Source organism: Alosa alosa, chromosome 20 (genome assembly GCF_017589495.1).
Source record: "Alosa alosa isolate M-15738 ecotype Scorff River chromosome 20, AALO_Geno_1.1, whole genome shotgun sequence".
In the NCBI taxonomy this organism is placed as follows: Eukaryota; Metazoa; Chordata; class Actinopteri; order Clupeiformes; family Clupeidae; genus Alosa; species Alosa alosa.
In genome coordinates, this window is record NC_063208.1 from 13,903,073 (window position 1) to 13,923,479 (window position 20,407).

General features: G+C 41.7%; 1 protein-coding gene across 15 annotated transcripts in view; it reads right to left on the bottom strand.

The window, feature by feature from the left end:
- Window positions 1-20,407, bottom strand: part of pleca (plectin a) — a 153,855-nt gene that overhangs the window by 24,686 nt on the left and 108,762 nt on the right. For 11 of the 15 annotated variants that reach the window (XM_048230254.1, XM_048230256.1, XM_048230265.1 and 8 more), the window contains 16 exons: window positions 18,845-18,934; window positions 17,830-17,865; window positions 16,512-16,589; window positions 16,293-16,385; window positions 12,123-12,289; window positions 7,377-7,492; window positions 6,839-6,945; window positions 5,175-5,294; window positions 4,779-4,874; window positions 4,224-4,351; window positions 2,792-2,885; window positions 2,339-2,493; window positions 1,965-2,085; window positions 1,371-1,598; window positions 815-892; window positions 185-346 (listed from right to left, as the gene is read on the bottom strand). In XM_048230254.1, the coding sequence (XP_048086211.1) occupies window positions 185-346; window positions 815-892; window positions 1,371-1,598; window positions 1,965-2,085; window positions 2,339-2,493; window positions 2,792-2,885; window positions 4,224-4,351; window positions 4,779-4,874; window positions 5,175-5,294; window positions 6,839-6,945; window positions 7,377-7,492; window positions 12,123-12,289; window positions 16,293-16,385; window positions 16,512-16,589; window positions 17,830-17,865; window positions 18,845-18,934 (1,869 nt within the window). The remainder of the gene's footprint in view (window positions 1-184; window positions 347-814; window positions 893-1,370; window positions 1,599-1,964; window positions 2,086-2,338; window positions 2,494-2,791; window positions 2,886-4,223; window positions 4,352-4,778; window positions 4,875-5,174; window positions 5,295-6,838; window positions 6,946-7,376; window positions 7,493-12,122; window positions 12,290-16,292; window positions 16,386-16,511; window positions 16,590-17,829; window positions 17,866-18,844; window positions 18,935-20,407) is intronic. The other 4 variants (XM_048230269.1, XM_048230266.1, XM_048230268.1 and 1 more) reach the window with 1 other exon arrangement.

The window sequence follows — 20,407 nt, forward strand, 5'->3', positions numbered from 1 at the left end:
CTATGACTTTTACACATTACTACACAATACTACGCAAACATCCCATAATGTCACCACATGTTACTCAGCGTTTTTTTTTTTTTTCAAACTAAAAATAATTTCATGACTGGTCTTGATAATTGTAAATTATTGTAAAATATTGTGCTTTGAGAGGTTGAATGTTGAGAGGAAACAGTTCTCGTACTGAGTAGTTGTCCTTCTTGGTGGTCATGTTGGTGTTGCGGTCGCTCCAGTCGTAGTTGACCTCCTCTTCCTCTTTCTCGTTGAGCCACATCAGCTCTTTGGTGGCGGCGGTCACAAAGGCGTGAAGCTGATCCAGACTGCGCAGGCGTGTTTTGCTGGAGTTCTGGAGGAGACAAGACACCTTGAGAATTACTACCATGTCAGGAGAAGTCTCTGTCCATTGATGTTATCACAACTTTTGGTGTCTGTCCTGAAGTGGATTTAAAGTGAAAGTGACAATGGCTTGAGTTTGGTTACATCCATCTTAGATAATAACCTGCTTTCATGCATGTAAGAAAAGTGCAATTGTTCAAAGACTACAGTAAACTGTACTTAATCTACCTTCCACTCCACATACAGTAAGTCTTTAAGATATGCTTTCTTTTTGGTATAAGGTGATCTCTATATGATCACTTAATGCGTAGTGAAGCTAAATTCAAGGCACAGTGAAGCTGAACTTAAAGTAACTTGAAGGGAACATCTCCAATATTCATCATTCATCATCCAGTTTTCTGTTTGGTGTAAGGTGATGGTCAGTACATGACCACTATATGCATACATACAATATAAGAGTGTTACTGTGGGCACATACCAGGAGCTTTGCATACTGCAGGTCCAGTTTCCCCAGATAGTCTCTGTAGGCTCCCTTACTAAGAGGGGTTAGCTGACTCTGAGGGGAGAGGAATCAGATATACTTCATGTTTAAGATGAAAACATACATACACATTACTGCATAACAGTACTAACTGTTGGGGTACTGGGGCCTACTTTGACCAGAACCACTCTTGTAATTTAGCTGTAGCACATACCGTAATAAAATAATATGTTCTACTGTGCGTGTATAGACACATTTTTAACATTTTGCTAATTACATGTTGATGGATACTATTGCAGGACCTTTGTAATACCCAATGTTGCTTCTGTCTGTTGTGTCTTTATTTAGTATAGCTGAAGCTGTATGAAACTCTAACATATGAAACTCCTATGTTCAGACTGAGCCTTTTAAACACCTTGAGACGGATTCTTATGTTAAAACTGAATTAAATTGAATTGATATGCAGCTGACATGTACATTTACATTTATTAATTTAGCAGATGCTTTTATCTAAAGCGACTTTCAAAAAACCTCTCTCTCTCTCTCCTCTCACCTCGTCAGCCCTGGCGCGGTCGATCTTGGACTTGAAGTCCTCGACGGACTGGTGCAGGCCGCGGTGGCTGCCCAGCTGAGACTCCACGGAGGGCAGGTCGGCGCCCCATTCGGCCCCGTCGATCCGCCGCTGGTTCTCCTCCACCCAGGCCAGCAGGTCCTGGATGTAGCGCAGCGTCACCTCATCCAGCTCCGGACGCACGCGCGTCGACTGCTGCTGCATAGATACCTGAGACAGGGCAGAGGAGGACGTTACTAATGTTTGGAATGAAATGGACAGATATTAACAAAATGCTACTAACATGTATATTCCACATCTTAATTTCATGATAAACTGAAACGTCAGGCTTTTGTGTCTTTCTTCACAAGGAGGACTGAATTCTTTGTTTTGTGATATATGTGATATTGTGAAATATGATACCAGAGTATATTAACCGTATATCTAACTTTTATAAAGCATACGAATATGATGCCATACTGTATATCATTCACAGAAACGCACAAATATCATGTTTCATGTAAATGAGTAAATAATACAAGTACACACAACATCTTCATACAGTTAGCACAATATAAAACTCTTCAGCATCGTCACCTGAGACATGGGCACCTGCGCCACCTGTGCCATTGGCACTTGGGTGAGGGTCACACCAGACTTCAGACGAAGGTTGTACTCGCTGCGCAGGTTCACCAGGCGCTCGTGAAGTCGGTACACCCTGAGGATCAGACCAGGAATATGAATGAGGGACTGGTGCAGAAAAAAAAATGACATTAAGAAGGCAATGCTTGATGAACATGTATTACTGTTTCTTACAGAGAATAACACAATTGGTTAAATGCATTTTCTGCTGTGCAATATTGGAATGGCACAGGAATGCAAAACTAAAACATGTGATTTGATGTGGGGAAGGTGTGCGATGCTTCATGGTTGGTAAGTAGCAGGGCCCTCTGGGTGTCCAGTCTTCTTACCTTCTGTACATTTGTTCAGCTTGTAAGTGGCGTCCATCTTTGAGCTGCTGGACATCGTTGAACAGGAGTCGGATCATGCCCTCTGCTTTGTCCAGATCGGCCTCGACCTCACCGGTGTGCTGGGCTGGCTTACCTGCGTTCATCATGCGCACGTCCTACAGAACATGCATACATGCACACATGCCATACAGATTTGAGCAAGTACAGAGAGCCACAAGAATTCAATAGACAGACAAATATCAAAATAACTGATCAAAAGTTTTGCTTATTGATATAGAAATATACTTATTCCTTTTTTCCTTCATTTTCCACATACAGTATTCATTAATTCATTCATTCATACATAAACAATCATTCATTCATTCACGCACCCACTCACACATTCATCCATCCATTTGTTAATTCGTTCATTCATTAATTCATTCATTCACCCACTCATGACTGGATGCTCACCGTTTGCAGCAGGGTCTCCACCTGGTTGAGTTGCTCCTCACAGACGCCAGACTCCATCTGCACTTTACTGACAATCCTCTGGAGACGCTCCATCCTGCAAAAACAAACCAACGTCAGTCACACACACCAACGTCAGTCACACACACCAACGTCAGTTAACCACACCAACGTCAGTCACACACACCAACGTCAGTTAACCACACCAACGTCAGTTAACCACACCAACGTCAGTCACACACACCAACGTCAGTTAACCACACCAACGTCAGACACACACACCAACGTCAGACACACACACCAACGTCAGACACACACACCATCATCTAACACACAAACCAGTACCAGACACAACACAGACACACCATCTCTAATTTAATCTAAATCAGCGCAACCATAAAGATAACAGTCACAATATTACTGGGGATGTCAACATGCACAATCATCTTTTTTGTTTTTTAAAAAAAGAAAAAAAGATAGCAGATAGCAGCAGCAGTCCAACAGTAAGAGTGAGAGGACAGACACTCACGGCCTCCTCTGGCGAAGCAGGTATCTTAAGCCATGACTGTCTCCATAGAAAGCCATACTGCTAGGAGGGTCTGAAGCAACAGTGCTTTGAAACTGAGCTGAACTAAGCAGAGATGGGTTTTCCCTCTACACTAGTAAAACCCCAGTACAGTCTCAGTATCACTGTCTGCTAGCTCCAAACTGGCCTCCCCTGCCCTGCCCACACACACACACACACACACACACACACACACACACACACACATACACACAGTCTTGTGACAGAAGGCTGATACCATCTGTTGATGACAAATTACTTGGAGACGGACTTTAATAACAAAAACAAAACGAAGAAAATGAAAAAAAGTAAAAATGAATGGGCCAACTACAAGCTGACCGCATTTGTTAAATACCGGATTTCAACTGACACCAAGCAGTTGAAATTCAAGCAATATCTTAATAATAATGGTCAAGAAAACCTTGGGATATGTCTCAAAAATGGCTGATGTACTGTATGATCATTGTGTGCAATCAAATGAATAAGTAAAACATTTTTATCAAACTTAAACATCAGATGCCAGCTGCCATCCAGCTATATTTCTGGTTGTAAATAACACGACACAAGTCTTATTTGCATCTCTATGGCATTGCTAACATCATAGCAACCTCTTCTACGACTGAAACTTCAGTCAGACTTCAATACATTTCTCTACTACTTTCTCCACTATGTCTCCCATGTGCAGGTAAACTAAAAAAACCCTCTTCTAACAGTCCATCATCTATATGCTCATATTTTTGGCATCAATGTTAAATATTTTCAAGGTGAAGAGGTTATGATAAAGAATACTTTATGTGAATTTGAGGCATTCCTTACTACTGTGAATGTAATGTGATGTGAGAATACATCCACATTGTCCACGCGCATTACCTTTCAAACTCGGTTCTCAGCAGGCGTTCCCTCTCCAGAATGGCGACGTGCAGCCGACCCCATTCCTTCTCCACGTCAAATGGGTGGTAATTGGAGGGAACTTTGATCTGACCTGCCTGAACAGCACCCTACAAACACAAAGAACACCACGATCACCACCTCATTACCAAGCCACTGAATTCATGTCATAAAGTTAGATTGGATGACAGCCTCAGATAAATAAAGGTAAAGGTGACTGATATATTGTCAGATAAATAAAGGTAAATGTGACTGATATATAGCAGATGCATTTATCCAAAGCCAGACAAACTCGGGACTCGAACTCGGTCGAACCGCTTGTCAGGCAGTGACGCTGCCACTTCTCCAAATGGTAATAAAAAGTAAAAGTTTGTGCATATAAAATGAAGCAGAAAAAGTAGCAGTGGTTGTCAGTTGTATATATAACCAAAACTCTTCTAAGCTTCTTAGTGACAGGAGTGCACAGAAAAATTGAGATGGCACGTGTGATATTGCAAGATTTATCAACATTGTACCTTAATATTTATTCATGTTTACCTCAAAGGATCTGAAGATTTGTTTGGAGCGGTTCTTGTCAGCCTCCTTCGCTGGCAACTCAGTCTCTTTAAACTTGAGGAACTGACGCCAGAGAACCTGTGAAGACATCATGGAGCCCTCAGTATTCTGTCATGGTGCCAAACACCTTCATTTCTAAGTCTATGCTTGAATGCCAAAAGCCTTCGGTTTCCAGTCTAAGGCTTGAGTAGACTTGAAAGTCGCGGCTGAAAAATGTTGTCACATTAACCACCTACAGTACGATAAACCCATATCAAATCATAATCCAGATTAGATATTTTATTTTCAGAGAATGTCACTTAGTGTTACGAGTGTTCACAAGTATCACTCTACAGCCGATATTGATAATTGCATAATGAAACGGCTAACAAATCTCACGTCTATCTCGTCGTAGCTGGTGGGGAACTTCCTCTCCTCGAACACGATGATGTGGTGTCTCATCCACTGCAGCAGCATGGTGACCAGCTCATAGTACTCCTGCCAGCGCAGCTCCAGCTCCTGAGGCAACACAGCAATATCATCTTTACAGCAACTCATGTACAGCATTTATATCATCAGCCTTTAGTTAATCATAAAGTTAAAGTTAAAGTTGACTGTATTAAGCAGACGCTTTTATCCGACAATATTTTATGCTACACAGACTCGCACCAGCGGCTTCAGGAATCGGTCCGGGGCCGACCAATTGGTCCAAGTGAAAGGGACAACTTTTCATGTCAACTAATCATGCCAAGTCATTTGTTATCATGACACTTCAGCACATCCAGCTGCTATCAAAACAGGAATGAATCAACTTGTAAATCAAGTTTACAGCAATTTACTGTAAACAGTAGTTGAGTCCTTGTCATAACATTGGCATAATCATGTCATGTCATTCGTCATTACGACAGCAAATAGTATGTCAAATCCTTCTTAAAGGTGCTCTAAGCGATGCTGAGTAACGTCACTTCTGTTGACTTTCAAACAAAACAGAGCTAGTTCGCTACTTCCTCCCCCTCCCTCCCGTGCTGCTCCCGTGCAATTGAAATCTCCTAAACGCGCATCTCGTCTGGGATTTGCTGGAACAGTTTGTTATGTTTTTATGGGCTAGGTTTGCCCAGGTTGTTTTTGTTGCCATTTTTGGAGCCTGAGCTGTCCACAGAGATCGCATTTTTTTACAGTGTATTCAGGACATAGACAGCTAGCGGTTAGCTAGGTGATGCTTGCAGTAAGTGACATAAAATATTTAGCCTAAAAAACATGTGGCATCGCTTAGAGCAGTGGTTTTTAAATATATATATTTTAAATATACCTATTACTATGAGGGTTGTTATACAATGTCATTATAATAATTTGGTGCATATCTGAACATTATAATGACTGGGAATAACAGTAGAGTGATAGCTCTCATATAGCAGAAAGCCCCAAATGCAATTTTTACACACTGTATTCTCCATTGCGAAGTGCTTGTGGCTAAAATAATTATTAGGATTAGCTTAATGTATTTTTACATTTGCCTTAGTATTGTCAATGGGTTTAATAACACATTAAGGGGGTCCTTGGCCAGAACCTAGTGGTATTTGGGGGGCCTTGTCGTGGAAAAGTTTGGGAACCCCTGGCTTAGAGCACCTTTAATGACATTATCATATTAGTACTTTCTATCATGACACTTCAGTAGTCCCATATATGTGATATTACTACTTTTGCTTTTTTTTGTTATTAATTATTTTTTATTTTTAAATGATTTTACCTTGTGCGTTTTATGTTTTCTTTTTATTATGATCTTTACCTTTTGAACTATTCTCTGACTATATTGTCCTTCTATGTTTTTATTTGTTATTACTGTTTGCTTTTGTTTATGTAAAGCACATTGAAATGCGCTATATAAATAAACTTGACTTGACTTGACTTGATATTGTGTTATCAGTCATGATGGCTCTCTTAATGTTAGATGCTGCAACTAATAAAAAATGGAAAAGTCAAAATCCATACTTTATTACAGGTTATATATCTACACATAATCCGCCATGAAAATGTCTCACTGTTTATTATCTTATCAGACTCACATTGGCTTTGACGCCATCTTGGACATCGGGTACTCTGGGCATGACATCATAAACAGAGGAAACATAGGTGATAATGGACTTCTCATCAGGATGGGGAACGTCCACATCTAGGCAATGTAGGGTGGAGAGAGGTTAGCTATGCAGGAAGGAAAAAACGACTACTACTACTGCTATTACCAGTACTTCTACTATCACTTTATTAAAGGCAATAATTTAAAAAAATCACTTTACTTCCACTGTACTTTCTACTTGCACTTTGGACTTAATGACACTTCCAGAATTTTACTGCAAGCTGTGCTTAACCAACATTTATGCTAAAAATGAGTAAGAATAAACGCCCAACAATTAAATAATATTGCTGAAAAATGTAATTGTGGTTTTAAAGTACTGACAATAAAATACTTTAAAGAGGACTTTAACCTGAATCTATCAAGTAGAGGGAAAGACTGCCAAGTAAATCAAATCCAAGACTGGATTATAATTGAAGTGATACACATGTCCAAACAGACAAATTGGATGTGGCGACTGGTTTTATTACCTTCGGGATCAAGCAGACGGGTGACGCCCAGCTCGCGCTCCGCCACGTTGAACGCCTGCTCCAGATTCTCCAGGTTAGTCTGTCGGTAAACTTTTCCCATGTCAATCAAACCTGGCCTGGAGGGACAAAGCCGGACAGACAAAATAAAAGGGTTTCAGTATACCAGTAACCTCAACGTTTTCAATGGTTGATTAGTGGTTTGAAGGTAAGCCATTACTAGCTTGCACACTGAATCGCTAGTAACCTGTGGTGGGTAGGAAAAACAGTCAGGTACCTTGAAACAATTCTCCTCTTCAAATGAGCATACATGTATCTGTGGATTGCTCTTACAACTAAGACCGAAATACACACATACTATAAGGTCTGCTTGACAGGGACAACCTGCACTCCCCTCCCACCCATAATGATCCTATATTGCAAATGTACATACTGTAATTATACTTATACAGTACATGCCATATTCTACTGCTATTCATTCCATTCTTAGTGTTCTGTTTTGTATTCTTTAATGTATTCTTAATTCTTATGTTAAGTGTATTAAGTGAGTGTTGTACTTGAAAGCAAAGATTAACAGAGTCAAATTCCTTGTTTGTTTACACAAACCTGGCCAATAAAGCTGTATAACATATAATAATAACTATATCTTGTCTCTTTTGAAATCCATCCAAACAGGGCTATAAAAATGAAGGTCAGGTAATGGGTGCTTCCTCGTAGATCATAAATCTGAGCCTGCCAGCTGTAAAGGTCAGCCATCAGAGTGTGCAGGTGAGGAAGTTGCCTGGCCGTGATTGACATGCCTTTCAGGAGGCAAGCAAAAACAAGAGACTCGCCCATTCCTGCCTCTCCTTGAGTGCAGAGACTGCCGTGCATCCCCTGCCCTAAGTATATACAAATCCAATCTTTCATGAGCAGATGCTGCCAAGAATGCAGTTTCAGCTCCAGTGGCGTGCACATACATGCTCTACATTTACATATTAAATTGTTCAGAAGGAGCTCTCCAGCTTCACCAGCAACACAAACGGCAAAGCACATTTTCTACAAATGAGCATAATGACACCTAAATGCCGTTGCCACTATGATGTAGTGATAGGCAGTTTCAGTTACTGTTAGTGAGTTTGTAATGTTTTGCTCTTAAATTAATGATTTGGAATGATTTTCTTTTAGAACTAGTGGCCAATTCTTTTTTTTCTAACAAGTCCACAGTAACCAACTTTTTACGAGACTAGAGAAAAAATGGAACATTCCTCTTGTGTCATGGTAGTATCCCTGTCTCCCATTCTTGTTTTAACAAATCCACAGCATCACAGAACATGAGATGCAGGAGGATACTGTTTCTTGAACAGATAGACAGAAACATCCATACACTGCCTGCACTCTTCTGACTTGGTAGTATCCCTGCTGGCTCGCCATGGGGGCCTCTTCGAAGTAGCACGCCTGTCTGTAGGACAGCCTGTCCCGAGGGATGGAAGGATGGTGGTGTGATGTATCGCCCATCACCTGCTCCCCACTGTGGGAGCTGCGGCTTAGGGACCTCCTGCTCATCGAGCTCCTGCTCACAGACATCTGGCTCAGAGTCTCGCTTGCCGAGTCGTAAGAGCTTTCGTTGGGCAGGTCATCACAGAGCATCACCACCCGGTCCTCGAGGTCGCTGACCGAGCCGTGAGCGCTGCTCGAGGCCGAGCTGCCATGCCGCTTCTTGCGGTGGAATTTCTTCTTCAGGCTCCACATGGTTATTTGTGGTGACAAGAGAGTTATCCTCCTTTAGGTTCAGACTTGTCTACTGCTTTAAGCAAATCAGACTCAAGACGATAGCTCTCGTTTTCCATGAAAAGCTAGAATGCAGGCATCACAACTCCCTTCATGTGCACATGGTTTTCATAGTGCCTGCACACACACAGCAATAAAACAAGTCTTCACAGAAAAATTCTTTTACGTGATCAATTCCTGATCAAATACTTCATATTTTATGTCAAAACATCCCCAGTGCAGTCTTATCCATGCTCGGTTCCTTGCAGCCAGATTGTTTACCCTTCAGAGTTTTCAGAGTCCAGGAGTGAACTCCTCTCCCCTCTCTGGGTCGATCCTGAAGTGAAGAGTTTTTATCCGCTCTCGGATACCTGCTCTTAGCATAGCTGAACTCTTGTAGGTACATGCTGCAAGTTAAAAGATTCGCCTGCAGGGTTGGTATCCTTGAACTCTTTCTTCCCCACCTCCACCAGAAGAGTCAGGTTTCACTTCATATCTATAATCCCTCCCTGCTCTTTCTCTCTCTATTTTTACTCAATTGTGTGGCGGGCGTGTGAGGACTTTTGTCTTTCATTGGATACCTGTCATAGGGTTATGTATCGCACATTACCTACTGTATTGTAAAGAGGAAAGCTTAAGCCAGGGCCAGCTGTTGCTCAGACATTTACTGATGCTTCTCATTTTAAATTAAGAGAGATTAGCTGCACACTCTTTTGCCTTTTTCACTATTTATTTACAACTGACGTTTCGGCAACAGTCTTCATCAGGATTGAATAACGTTTTGGCAACAGCTTTGCCTCACTAAATTCTGATGAAAACTGTGGCGAAATGTCATACCATCCTGATAAAGACTGTTGCCGAAACATCATTCCATCCTGATGAAGACTGTTGCCGAAACGTCAGTAATAAATAAATAGTGATTTATCTAAAAAATCATTGTGGCCAGCACTTTTGTCTGGGTGTGAGCTCCTTCACCATGTTTTGTCCAGGAGGCTTCCCATTTATCAACTGTATTATAGACCCTTTCAACAATAAAAACAAAAACAATGCTTGAACGTTCTATTTGATTCCCAATAGAGTCCCGAAGTGTGACGTAGCGTTTCCATGACGGCAGAATCACTGGATCTAAACAAACTTTCGAAGTGGCATAAATAGCATTGAATGTAAACATGTGGCATCATTTCTAGCTAATAAAAATAAATATATCCATTTAAACGTGTTTTACCTGCTAGGCAGCAGCTTAGCCACATAACACGGATTCCCTGGCAGGTGTAATAGAAAGAAACAAAATTCCAGTGGATATTTCACGTCTTCTCAAAGACTGGCGGCCAAAAAAATAAAGCCAAAACACGTCCGTGAATTTAAAGATTTTAACCGCATGCTGTGAAGTTACATGCAGGTCTCTTTTACGGAGGAAACCCATGCTAAAATAAAACTCTGTAGTCACGAATTTGATCGTGTTGGTATGAATATATGTTGTAGTATGTGATTCCTACAGTGTAAAAAAAATATACTAACGTCTTAGAAACGTTGTAAAATTATTGAAATAGATTAAGAAAGCCACCGCTATGGTGATTTCTAATGGTAGATTGATTTGTTTAGATCCAGTGAAATTGCTGCCTTGGCAACGCTACGTCATGGCTTCGGTACTCTATCTACTTCCTCTGCATTAAGATAACATATGGAATGTTAAAACGGAAGCCTTGTGGGGCCAACTATGATGCTGATAATGGAACTCTCTTGAAAGGGTCTATAGACTATGATGCTGATAATGGAACTCTCTTGAAAGGGACCCTTTCAAGAGAGTTCCAATATCATAATTAACCCTAAGGCTTCGTTTTAACATTCCATATGTTATCTTGATGCAGAGGAAGTCGATTGGGAACCAAATAGAACGTTCAAGCATTGTTTTTGTTTTTATTGTTGAAAGGGTCTATAGTCCCAATCTACTTCCTCTGCATCAAGATAACATATTGAATGTTAAAAAGGAAGTCTTGTGGGGCCAACTATGATGCTGATAATGGAACTCTCTTGAAAGGGTCTATAGTTAACCCCAGGCGCCATCTGTGTCAGGGCAAGTTGCTGCACAGACATTTCTTTTTTACAGGAGATGGCTTTCTTACCGCATCTCTGTATTTCCTACAACCTACAGTAGGCCTACACAGAAGAAGTTTTCAGCTTTCAGAGACTATGGTTGGGTGCTTACATAGAGACAGCTACAGCCTGTGAGATGAAACTAGAGTGCTTCTCTACCCTATTTCAGAGGATCTTACATCTATTTGTGTGCTCACTTTTCATGTGTTCTCTTTTGTCAGGGTTTTGTGTTATGTGTGTACTGCAGGGCTTGTCTCTGCTACTGTCTGACAGACTTAAGTAATGATGATTACAGCAACTGTGCGAGGTGCAGCTTACCTGTGTGGGTGGGCTTATTGGCATTGGTGCATGATAAGTGTAGTATCTAATAAGTTACCATATCTTACCCTTTGTGTGGTGGGGCTCACCTGTGTGTGTGTATGATGTGTGTATGTATGTGGTTGGGGATGGTGTGTGTGTGTGTGTGTGTGTGTGTGTGTGTGTGTGTGTGTGTGTGTGTGTGTGTGTGTGTGTGTGTGTGTGTGTGTGTGTGTGTGTGTGTGTGTGTAAATGTTAATAGCTTAAAATGTTATTCTATTGCTGTAAGTCGTATTGCATAAACACGTCTGCCAAATGAATACATATAAATGTAAATGTGTGTGTGTGTGTGTGTGTGTGTGTGTGTGTGCCTGCTGTGTTTCACCTGTGGTTGTGTATGTGTGTATGATATGTGTGTACTATACTGCGCTACAGTATTTCACCTGTGTTGGTGTGTATGTGTTCAGCCCGGCTCTGTTTGGCAGGTACAGCTGTATATGAGTGTGTACGATATGTGCGGAGGAACAGTGTGCTCCTGTGTGTTTGTGTGTGTGTGTGTGTGTGTGTGTGTGTGTGTGTGTGTGTGTATGTGTGTTTGTCATGTCTCACCTGTGTTTGTGTATGATGGCGTTGAAGAGCTTGCCGTCCCTCCAGCTGGTGGTGAAGTTGTCGCAGCGCATGCCATGGTAACCCTCCACCATGCGCTGAGACCACAGCAGAAGCTTCTCCTTGGCCGTCATGTCATCCGACTGGCCGTTCACCTGGATGTCGGAAATCTAAAACACACAAGGAAGACAACATGTATAATGAACCCAAGAATTAAAGGAATTATCCAGAGTAAAATGCAAAAAATTAAAGGAATTATCCAGAGTAAAATGCAAAAATCGTGAATTTCCAGAGCGTGTTACTCCACACTGCAAACGACTCCTACGGACTTTCCCCTAAAGACGCCAGCTGCAGCAGGAACATTTCCGGAAAGGTACTGGCTTTATGAAATTCATTCTGGACTCTCTATCCGACCACATAAAGACCTCGGGATACTTCGGTTTGGCTTTAGGGACCCTCTACTCACTACCACGTAAGTGTAATGTTGTTTGGAACTGTAGAAGAGGTATAAAAATAGCGTTTTGTAGCGGCGAAATGACTTGCCCTGGTCACTTCCAGGCTAACGAGTTTTGACTAAAAACGGTAAAATCGAACTTTCTCAAAACACATCCAAATGACATGATTTTGATGTCAACTCAACGTATGTACTCACAATCATCCGTAAATTGATCTAAAGTGCATTTTACTTTAAAGGATAATTCCTTTAACCTGGGTGTCAATACCTAAGAGTTCATTGGGCCGGTGCTTTGACCCGGTTCCAGCAAGCAGATGAGAGTCATAGAGTCCCCCTGGATGGGACACCAGTCCAGAGATTCAATAATAGACCAATTCATTCCAGAAAGACTGCAAGTGGTGGTGGTGATTTTTTAGTCACTTTCAATGATAGTATCTGCTCAATGTTAAATACTTAAGCCTTAACCTTAACCCTGATCTGTAAAATGACCATAGAAATATGACAATTGATTTGAAATTGTATACCATAAATGTGCTACTTCACAGGCAGACACTTGCTGAATGTGTGGGGTCAACATGGAGCAAGAAGACACAACACTAAGGATTCATCCTATTGCACCACCTATGCACCACCTATGCACCCTTGTGTCCTTGCACTCCTACCCTACCACACACCCTAAACACCCTAATACCCTAAACCCTGAGTTTGACTCCTTGAATTCTTGAACTGCTATTAAGTAAATGGCATGGTAAATGGACCGCATTTCTTTTTTCGGCTCCTGTGAGCACCCAAAGCGCTTTACGTTATCATGCCTCACATTCACCCATTCACACACCGATGGTGGAGGCTGCCGTGCGGTTATATGAGGTTACTGTTCATCACTGAGATGACCCACAGTCAGGATTTCCCTCCAGCTATCTTAAGATGTAATTTAACCAGGCTGGCAGAACAAAGAGGGCTGGGAAAGGATGTCGCCTGGCACTCATACAAACCAGACACAAACACCCCCACACACAAACACACACACACACACACACACACACACACACACACCCCACAAAAGAATCCGTGGTGACTCAGACAACACATGGAAACTACTTCTCCACCCAATCACACTGTAGTTTTACAAGATGGCAAATGATTTGAGCTTCCCTTTCCCTCAACACACACAGAGGGTACAGGGAACACAGTTACAACCGCACATGCACACACAAAAGCACACACGTACGTACGCACAAACTCACACACTCAAACACACACACATATGCACACACATGCACACATACACATGAAAACACACATGCACGCGTGTGCGCACGCACACGCACGCACACACACACACACACACACAAACACACATGCACACACAAACACCATTGTAATGCCAAGAAGGAAACCATTGTTTATAGTTTCATAACATATGCCAACTGGAAAGTGTCAGATGATGTTGTTTTTTCCTCTGCCTGTTCTTGCTTTATTCTGGCTGGCACAGAGCAGCAGAAGAGAAAGAGAGCGAGAGAAAGAAAGAAAGAAAGAAATCTCTACAGTAGCCACACAGCTGGGGAGCTTATACACGCTGCATGACAGTGGAAACACAAACTGAAGGTCAAATGTGACAAATAAAGAGCTAAAGAAAATGTCTGACTCAACGTTTAACTCCCCCTATTCCTGCGTGCCAGTCTCCAGTGGTCCAGATGGGAATGAGTGAGTCAGGAGAGAGCTCTGACTCACCTCCAGAGACCGTGGTATACCCCTGCATCCCAAGTCTACCATTAACAAAGATTAAAAATATCTCCTTCTTGATCTGACTTTTAGCTGATGTTCCCAGAGCCCAATTTAGTTCACGTAAATTGGACCCAGATTCAGGGTTACTGGGAAAAAGCAGTGTTTTTCCATCGACTTTAATTCAAGTCCAAGGGATCTTTTGTTTCGCTGTTTAGTCTGCTCCGACATTTCTTTTTCTGATAACGAGGATCATGTGTGTGAGTCCGTGTGCTGTCGAGGAGACTCGGACCTGCGCCAGACGCAGCTCCGTGAGTAGCCAGGGTTCTGATTGAATCGGAACGGTTCTTTTAACAAACGTGGGTGGGCTCTGGGGTTGTATTACTGTTACTACACTACATCGTTTGGCAAACAGGTCCTCTCCCATGGTCCCCAGGAGAAGATTGCTCTACTACCACAGTTTTGCTCATTAAGTACAATAAAACAATGGAGAATGTGCTTAGTCAGAATTTAAGTGGATTGGACATCTACTTGGTCAAAATCAGCATGGGTGAATATTACTTTGGTTTCTTTGGTAGATTATTTCTATGTAAGTAACATGCAAGTAAATGTAAGCTACTCCAGTCCTCTTAAATCAGTAGCTGTTGGCTGATTTCCCCCTTGTAAGTTAGCAGAGTGGAGCGTGAAATTCGGCAAAGTGACACAAACTTTCTCCTGTGTCAGGTCATATGATTATTTTGCAAGACTCACAAGTCTTGAGCTTTGAGCATGATTCTGGGAGAAGTGTGTGTGCTAGTTTATGTGTGTGTATGTGTGTGTGGTGTGTGTGTGTACAGTATGTGTGTGTGTGAGCTAGAGAATGTGGTGTGTGAGTCATCCTCAGCATCCCCCCTGGCATCATAAAAGCTGTCCACTAGGGGGTATGTGCCTCCCATAGAGGCCTGTAAGGCAGAGGGAAATTCCCACTAGAACCTGCACACCCTTTATCCTCACAAAACCTCAGGGCTAGTCTTCCCTAACGTCCGACTGCCACTGCCATGGCCTTAAAAATGCAGTAGGGCCTACAAAGGTAAAAATCAATGGAATTACTGTTGATCTTTCGGTTTCATTTAATTTAAACATCCTTGTATATTTAAGCAATAAGCCCCAAAAGGCCGTAGGTTTCAGTGATTTTAGAACAGCTAAGGGGCATTGTTAGACATGACACGACGCGAAGATCACAGTTCACTGAACTAATCAATTAAATGCTATTTATGCTTGCATGCACGCCTTTCAAAGCATACAACATATTCTATATGGATAATCTATTAGATGGAAGAACAAAAGAAAGGCATCTAATAACAATAATAGATCATCTACTAAATTAGACAAACAAAGGCCTTGCAAACAGCATCTGTGTTAGTGTGTGGTCCTTCAGGCATCTTGCTAATCCTGCTATTAGCTGACTACATCTGTCCACCTAATAGGCCTCCAATGATGCCAGCTGGTTATACTTTGGTGCAGGTCTCACTGAACTCACTGAAAACACCATTCTACTGAGGCTCTATTGACCACAGATCAAGTGAGGCCATAATGGATACATCTCACTCCATTCTAACCCATGACCATTTCTCTTTTACTGTCTTTATTATCTATGTATTTAGTTACTTTTTCTTTTTATCTTTTCACGTCCACTGTATGGTGGCTTACTGGTCCCTTTACCATGTCTTGGTATATATTTCGTTTTTATGCTGTTTTGGTGTGTTCTGGCTAAGCACCTTGTATTGCTACTCTGCATGATAGGCGCCATACAATATAGACAGATTGATTGATAACTAGGAAATGGTATGCTTTGAATGTTACAAAGAACAGAAGTCTGCAAAGTCTGCAAAGTCTGCAAATTCTGCAAAAACCTCCGGCATGTCAAGACCCATCTATACAAGGCAGTTTATTTCTTGGCATGTCATTTCCACATGAATGTGCTGTTCACGCAGAACAGACCAGAGGAGGAGACATACCTGGAAGTGGAGAATGATGGTCCATATCAGTCCTAACGTCAGCTTGGGGTTTCCATCTGCAATGTCATCATTTCTGATGTTGACCAGCTTGACCTGTCCAAGAGGAGGGTGGGAAGAGGATTTGATGTGTTATTTTAACAGGCCAAACACTACTAAATCATCTGAGCATCTAAGATTTAACAGGTCGATTTCTTCTAAGATGTTAGCCTGCTGGTTTACCTGTCTGTGTTTGAGGAAGTCCAGAGCGATCTGTACATTCTGGAGTTTGTGGAAACGCATGCGCCCTTTCTCACGGGGCTGGGGAGGAGAGACAGAGGTGGGGAGTTAGGAGGGAATCATGAACAAAACCCAATGAATAACACTCTTCACTTCTGTGTTTATGCATGTTGTTTTTATCCTTATACATCGACAGAGCAATCCTGACTCTACACTATGCTGTGACTCTGGATATGCAGAAGATTCATATGGTCTGCTGAAAAGACTAAAGACACACATTACATGAAGGGAGAATGACAGTTCCTCATGTGAGCAAACAAAGAATCTGTCATGCTTACCTCCACCCAAATAATGCACCCTCCATCAGTTACAGCTACTGACTAGACTAAACTAAACACAAGACACATGAGGGAGTTGATGAGCAAGTACAATGATATGAAAACCGTATGGACAAGCTTTGTCTACATGAAGGCGTTTCAGTGTCATTTAGAAAATGATACTATTTCTCATTAGAGACAGCTAAGCTTCCCAGGTGCAACTAAATACACAGATGTGCATGTGTGACACATGCCCCCTTTTTGACTTCTTACAGGCATAAAACTGTTCCCAATGAACAGTTCCTGGACAAGCATCCTAGTGCTCTTGGTAATGTTCATCAGCCAACTGTCACTAAAAACACGGAGAGCACCACCAGAGAACATGCACCATTTCAGGCCATCGCAAACAAATAGCCAATCACAAGCTGAGCTATCATGGGAGGCACATTCTTTTATTGGCCTGTATTGAATGATGTCACTTCGATGACTACATGTCAACAGAACGGCAGGGATTTCCTCATAATAAGAAGAATGAAAGAAAAATGATAAAATGTACACTTCTACTACTGCACTTTTCTAGCATCATGAATGGACATCCAAACTGTTGATTTGCAGTATCCCATAAGACACTCTAATGACACTCTAAACAATCATTAAACTCAAATAAACTAAGAGAATTAAGATTACATTTTTCCAATGTCTTTTTGGCACATGAACGGAACTGTCCATGGACAGTTTCATGCCGAACTAAGAGGCTTTTTTGTTAGTATGTGACATAAATAACTCACAGAGTATATGACAGTGATATCAAACAGGCAAGGTTTAACATGCCTGAACAGCAACAAATGTGTGTGATTTCATAGGGAAGAACAAATAGGGATTTATATTTTTAAAAACAACAGGAAGTGACATCATGCACAGCCCAGAAAGGTTGGAGTGACACATGCCACGCCTTTTTCTTTTTTGGAGAGGTGCCCCCCGGGTTTCTATAGAGACCCACTCACCAACCGCAAGTTCCTGACAACGTCACGCTCCCTCGGCTACCCAGCAAGGGCATGGCAAGAGAAGAGGCAAAGGCAGAGGGGTCACAGTCAGGCCAAAGGGCAAAGGTTAGCAAACAAAACGCAGAAAGGGAATAGTCAAGGGAAAACAAACTTAAAGTGATCAAGAAAGGGAGAGGAAGAGAAAGAGGGGGGGGGGGAAGAAAAAGAGGGGAAGGATTATGGAAGGGGAAGAAAGAGTGGAAAACAAACCAGTGACTAAGTAAGACAAATGGTGTATTGATATTAATATGTTAACAGCAGTGTGAAAAAAAACAAGCTTTAATGCAGTGGTGAAGAAAAGAAAAACAGTTAGAGTTGACTAAATAGTGCTCATATCAATCAAATGCAAGACAAAAAAAAATCCTTGTGCACATCTACCATTCACTTATATGTGTGCTTGTGTCTTAATACTAAACAAAAGCATTTCCACATGCAAGAAACCTGGTGTTCAACTCAATCCTGACACACTGACAACAGAAAACGAGTAAGAGAGGTTACAGCAGGTTAGGTGAAAACAAAAAGCCACGTCGTAGTGTAACTTCAACTCATTTCCAACTGAGGTTAAGAAGCAACTGAAGTGAGTGGGGGTGAGTCTCGGTACTGGAAAAGGAGGAAATTGTGGGTAGCAGAAGCAGAAGACACCTGTACAGTACTAGCTGTTGTAGCATGGTCAGACGTTACTTCAAAAGGGAAGGGACTGATCTGGGAGAAGGCATAACCTTTTTTCTTTTGCAAATTTTTTGGTAATATGCAATTTTTTTGTGTTACATATTTGTTTTTATCCCTGTAGGCCTACTGCTAGAGAGACAATAACGGCCGAAGACAAATACCTTTTGTGTGTTAACATACTTGGCCACTAGCGATTCTGATTCTGATTCTAACAGTGACTCTAAAGTTGGAGCCGGACCAGTGGATAAAGAATTTGCATCCAGGCCAGTGGTCCATAGTCGGTAACTGCGGGCGTGTCTCCACTCACCAGCGTCTCGCCCGAGAGCACCTCCAGCAGGGAGATGAGGTTGTGGCCATCTCTGAGGTCCTCGTAAAGGTCTGTGATGTGCCTCTGGGCCTGAAGGAAAGAAATAAACAAAATATACAAAATATAAATAACACTGCACCAACTGAAGAGTTTTGTTTTGCAACCGTCACATTGTACATTCATATATGACTTGGCATGAGAAATAATATTTAATGTGTTTCTGAGCAAAAGACCTTTTTCTATTTTCCATGTCTCCAGTGAAAATATGGACGAAATTCACATAAGAGAAAGTACATATCAGGGAAAGAGTATCAGGGTTGTACATATATGCTGCATTCTGTTAGCATCTCTTTTCAGGGTTAATGGTTGACCACAAAAACAAAACAGGACATAAAACACACAGACTGGAAAAAAGCTGCCTATCATTTCAATGATTGCACTAGGTCTTACAGAGAAACTGTACAACTAACATAGACTAAATAAAACAAGGTTTTCTCATAATTACAAAAAAGGTTTTCAACAGAAGGTTCATGGACTGTGCAAATCTTCAACAAAAGCTAACAGCTGATTGGTGAGCGTCTGGCACTGATTTGGCCAGGATTCATGTCACTGTTGATAAGCAGAACCTCAGCACAGGGCACCAAGGCAACACTACTGAAGAGGCTCTTATCACCCCCCATTAAGACACTGCCATCCACATCCTGTGGCAGTCAGACTAGACACAGATGTCTTCATACAATCAGTGGGACAAACAATCCTCCACATCATGTGTTATGGACCCTTTCAAGAGAGTTCCATTATCAGCATCATAGTTGGCCCCACAAGACTTCCTTTTTAACATTCCATATGTTATCTTAATGTAGAGGAAGTAGATTGGGGCCCAAATAGAACGTTTAGAATTGTTTAGAATAGAATTGTTTTTATTGATGAAAGGGTCTATACAGAGGACACTACAGGAAAATTGACAAATATACTATAAAAAATACATTGTAATGACTGAATCTCAGGTAGTCTTGGTGTAAACAGACTTTCCTGAAGGGAAGCATTATCAATTGGACATGACGGCCCACAAATAAAGAGAGGGCTTACTGAACAAAATTCATTGTTACACTATTATTATCAACATCTACATGTATGCCCAGCAGACAAAATACATCAATACTGGAATATATCAACAGCAGACAGCAGATGAGCTGCTGAAACCATCAGGCCAGACCTGGGCCAAGCCTGGACCAGACCCTGGTACTAGTCTGGTGGGTGAGCGAGTGTGCTAGTAGCTAAACGGGTATTACCCAGATGGCAGTGAAATCTGACCCAGATCTGGCCCTGATGCGGGTCAGATCCGCCTCACTTTCGTTTGTCATCTGGGACACAACTGGCACAGAGCAGAGGCAGGGTGAGAGAGGGAGACGCCAAGAAAAGCAGACAAGTGTTTAGGATTTAGCCTACCCCTAAACTAAAAGGAAAAGGAAGGACATTTTAAAAATACCCATTGGAAAAAAAACTTTTAGTCTAGTATTAAGCTAATTTAGGGTTTGGGGTTTAGGGTTTGATGTAACTCTA